At 39.5% G+C, this 1507-nt stretch overlaps 1 protein-coding gene across 1 annotated transcript; it reads right to left on the bottom strand.

Annotated features, from left to right (window-relative positions):
• Positions 1–294: 294 nt before the first annotated feature.
• Positions 295–1281, bottom strand: LOC141619461 (uncharacterized). The gene is made up of 2 exons (XM_074436480.1): positions 708–1281; positions 295–614 (listed from the first exon to the last, which is right to left on the bottom strand). Exons 1-2 carry the CDS (start codon positions 1279–1281, stop codon positions 295–297), a joined length of 894 nt encoding a protein of 297 aa, XP_074292581.1.
• Between the last annotated feature and the right edge of the window lie 226 nt (positions 1282–1507).

Here is a 1507-nt window from a genome sequence, read left to right on the forward strand (position 1 = left end):
CTAAGCATATATATATAAATCGTTAAATGATGTAATTAAATTCAAAATAGCAATTAAAAGAATTTTATCCAACTTAATAAAATACGGGGTGTTACAGTCAGGCTCAGAACAAACCTGGCTAGACTTATCCTTGACACTTAAGATCTTATTGATTGACCTTCTGGCCTTGATATGGCTGTGAAAAAAATGAGTATTTTCGTCAGCACTGTTCATCCACATGACTTTGACTTTCTGAGCTAGAAAAAGATTCCTAGCATTCTCAAGGTCCTGACAAGCTTTTGCAACTATTCTCTCCTAAGCTTGCACAAGAGAATCAGTGGGATTCTGATGCAGCCTGGATTGGACCTCTGCTAAAACCATGCCAGCCACCTGAGCCAAATTAATAATGTCCCCATACCCTTCCTTGTTCAATATTTTCAATGGAGCCTTCAGATACTTCAACTTTTTCACAACTTGGAAAAGCATACAACCCCTCACTTGCTTATTCCAAATCTGATGTACAATACTCAGGAATTTGTCATCCTTACCCCACATGTTGAAATACTTGAGACTAGCTTTCCTCCTTGTACAGTCATTCCATAAATCAACAAGAGATGGATTGTGGTCATACAGACCTTCAGGTAAGAAGCTAATAGTGCCAGAAGGTCAATTAAGAATCCAAAAATCATTAGCCACGACTCTATCAATACGACTGAAGACTCTATCACTGCCATCCTGTTTGTTGTTCCATGTGAAAAAATCTCCAGTAGTCACAAGATCATATAGACCACACCTATCCACACAATCCTGAAACTCCCTAACTTCAGCCATGGAAACAGGAGACCCAATTCTCTCATCAAAATGCAACACATTATTAAAATCCCCCATGATGAGCCAGGGATCAGACAGACCAGTTTTAATCTGTAAGAGAGAAGCCCATAAATCTTTCCTTTCCTGGTCCTTATTACACCCATAAATCATAGAGTTAACCCAAGTAGATCCAGAAGCCAAATGAGTAACTTTCAGGTGTATAACTTGCAACTCTTTTCCAATCAACACAACTGTAAACTGACTAGGATCCCATAACACCCAAATCCTGCTTTTGTCCTTGATATCATTATTCACTATAAACTGCCATTTAGTCCCTAAATTTTGCTGAACTTGATTGATATTACTAGATCTAACTCTAGTCTCAACTAATCCAAACAATCCTACATTATTAAGGTGCAAGAATCTTCTAACATCTCCTTGCTTATTCACTTTATTACGGCCCCTCACATCCAAAAATCCTACACTACCCATTTTGACTGTTTAAAGAAAATCTCCCCTACCCAAGACTGTTCAGAATGTTCCTCCTTAGAGAATTGTTGACAGCTTCCAAAAAGGAAGGACCACTCTGAACACCTCCTGCTCCTCTTCTCTGCAAGAACCTGGCTGGTGTAATAGAATTAAGCACCATTCCCTGATAAGGCATTGGTGTCACCACAGAAGCAGGGTCAAGGGTAGGGAGAGGACCCTCAACACTAGC

Source organism: Silene latifolia, chromosome X (assembly GCF_048544455.1).
Source record: "Silene latifolia isolate original U9 population chromosome X, ASM4854445v1, whole genome shotgun sequence".
Classification (NCBI taxonomy): Eukaryota; Viridiplantae; Streptophyta; class Magnoliopsida; order Caryophyllales; family Caryophyllaceae; genus Silene; species Silene latifolia.

Coding starts and splice junctions, on each gene's coding strand:
- LOC141619461 (XM_074436480.1), bottom strand. CDS start 1,281: ATGGGTAGTGTAGGATTTTTGGATGTGAGGGGCCGTAATAAAGTGAAT. Junction 615..707: donor GAACAACAAACAGGATGGCA/GTGATAGAGTCT, acceptor TCTTACCTGAAG/GTCTGTATGACCACAATCCA.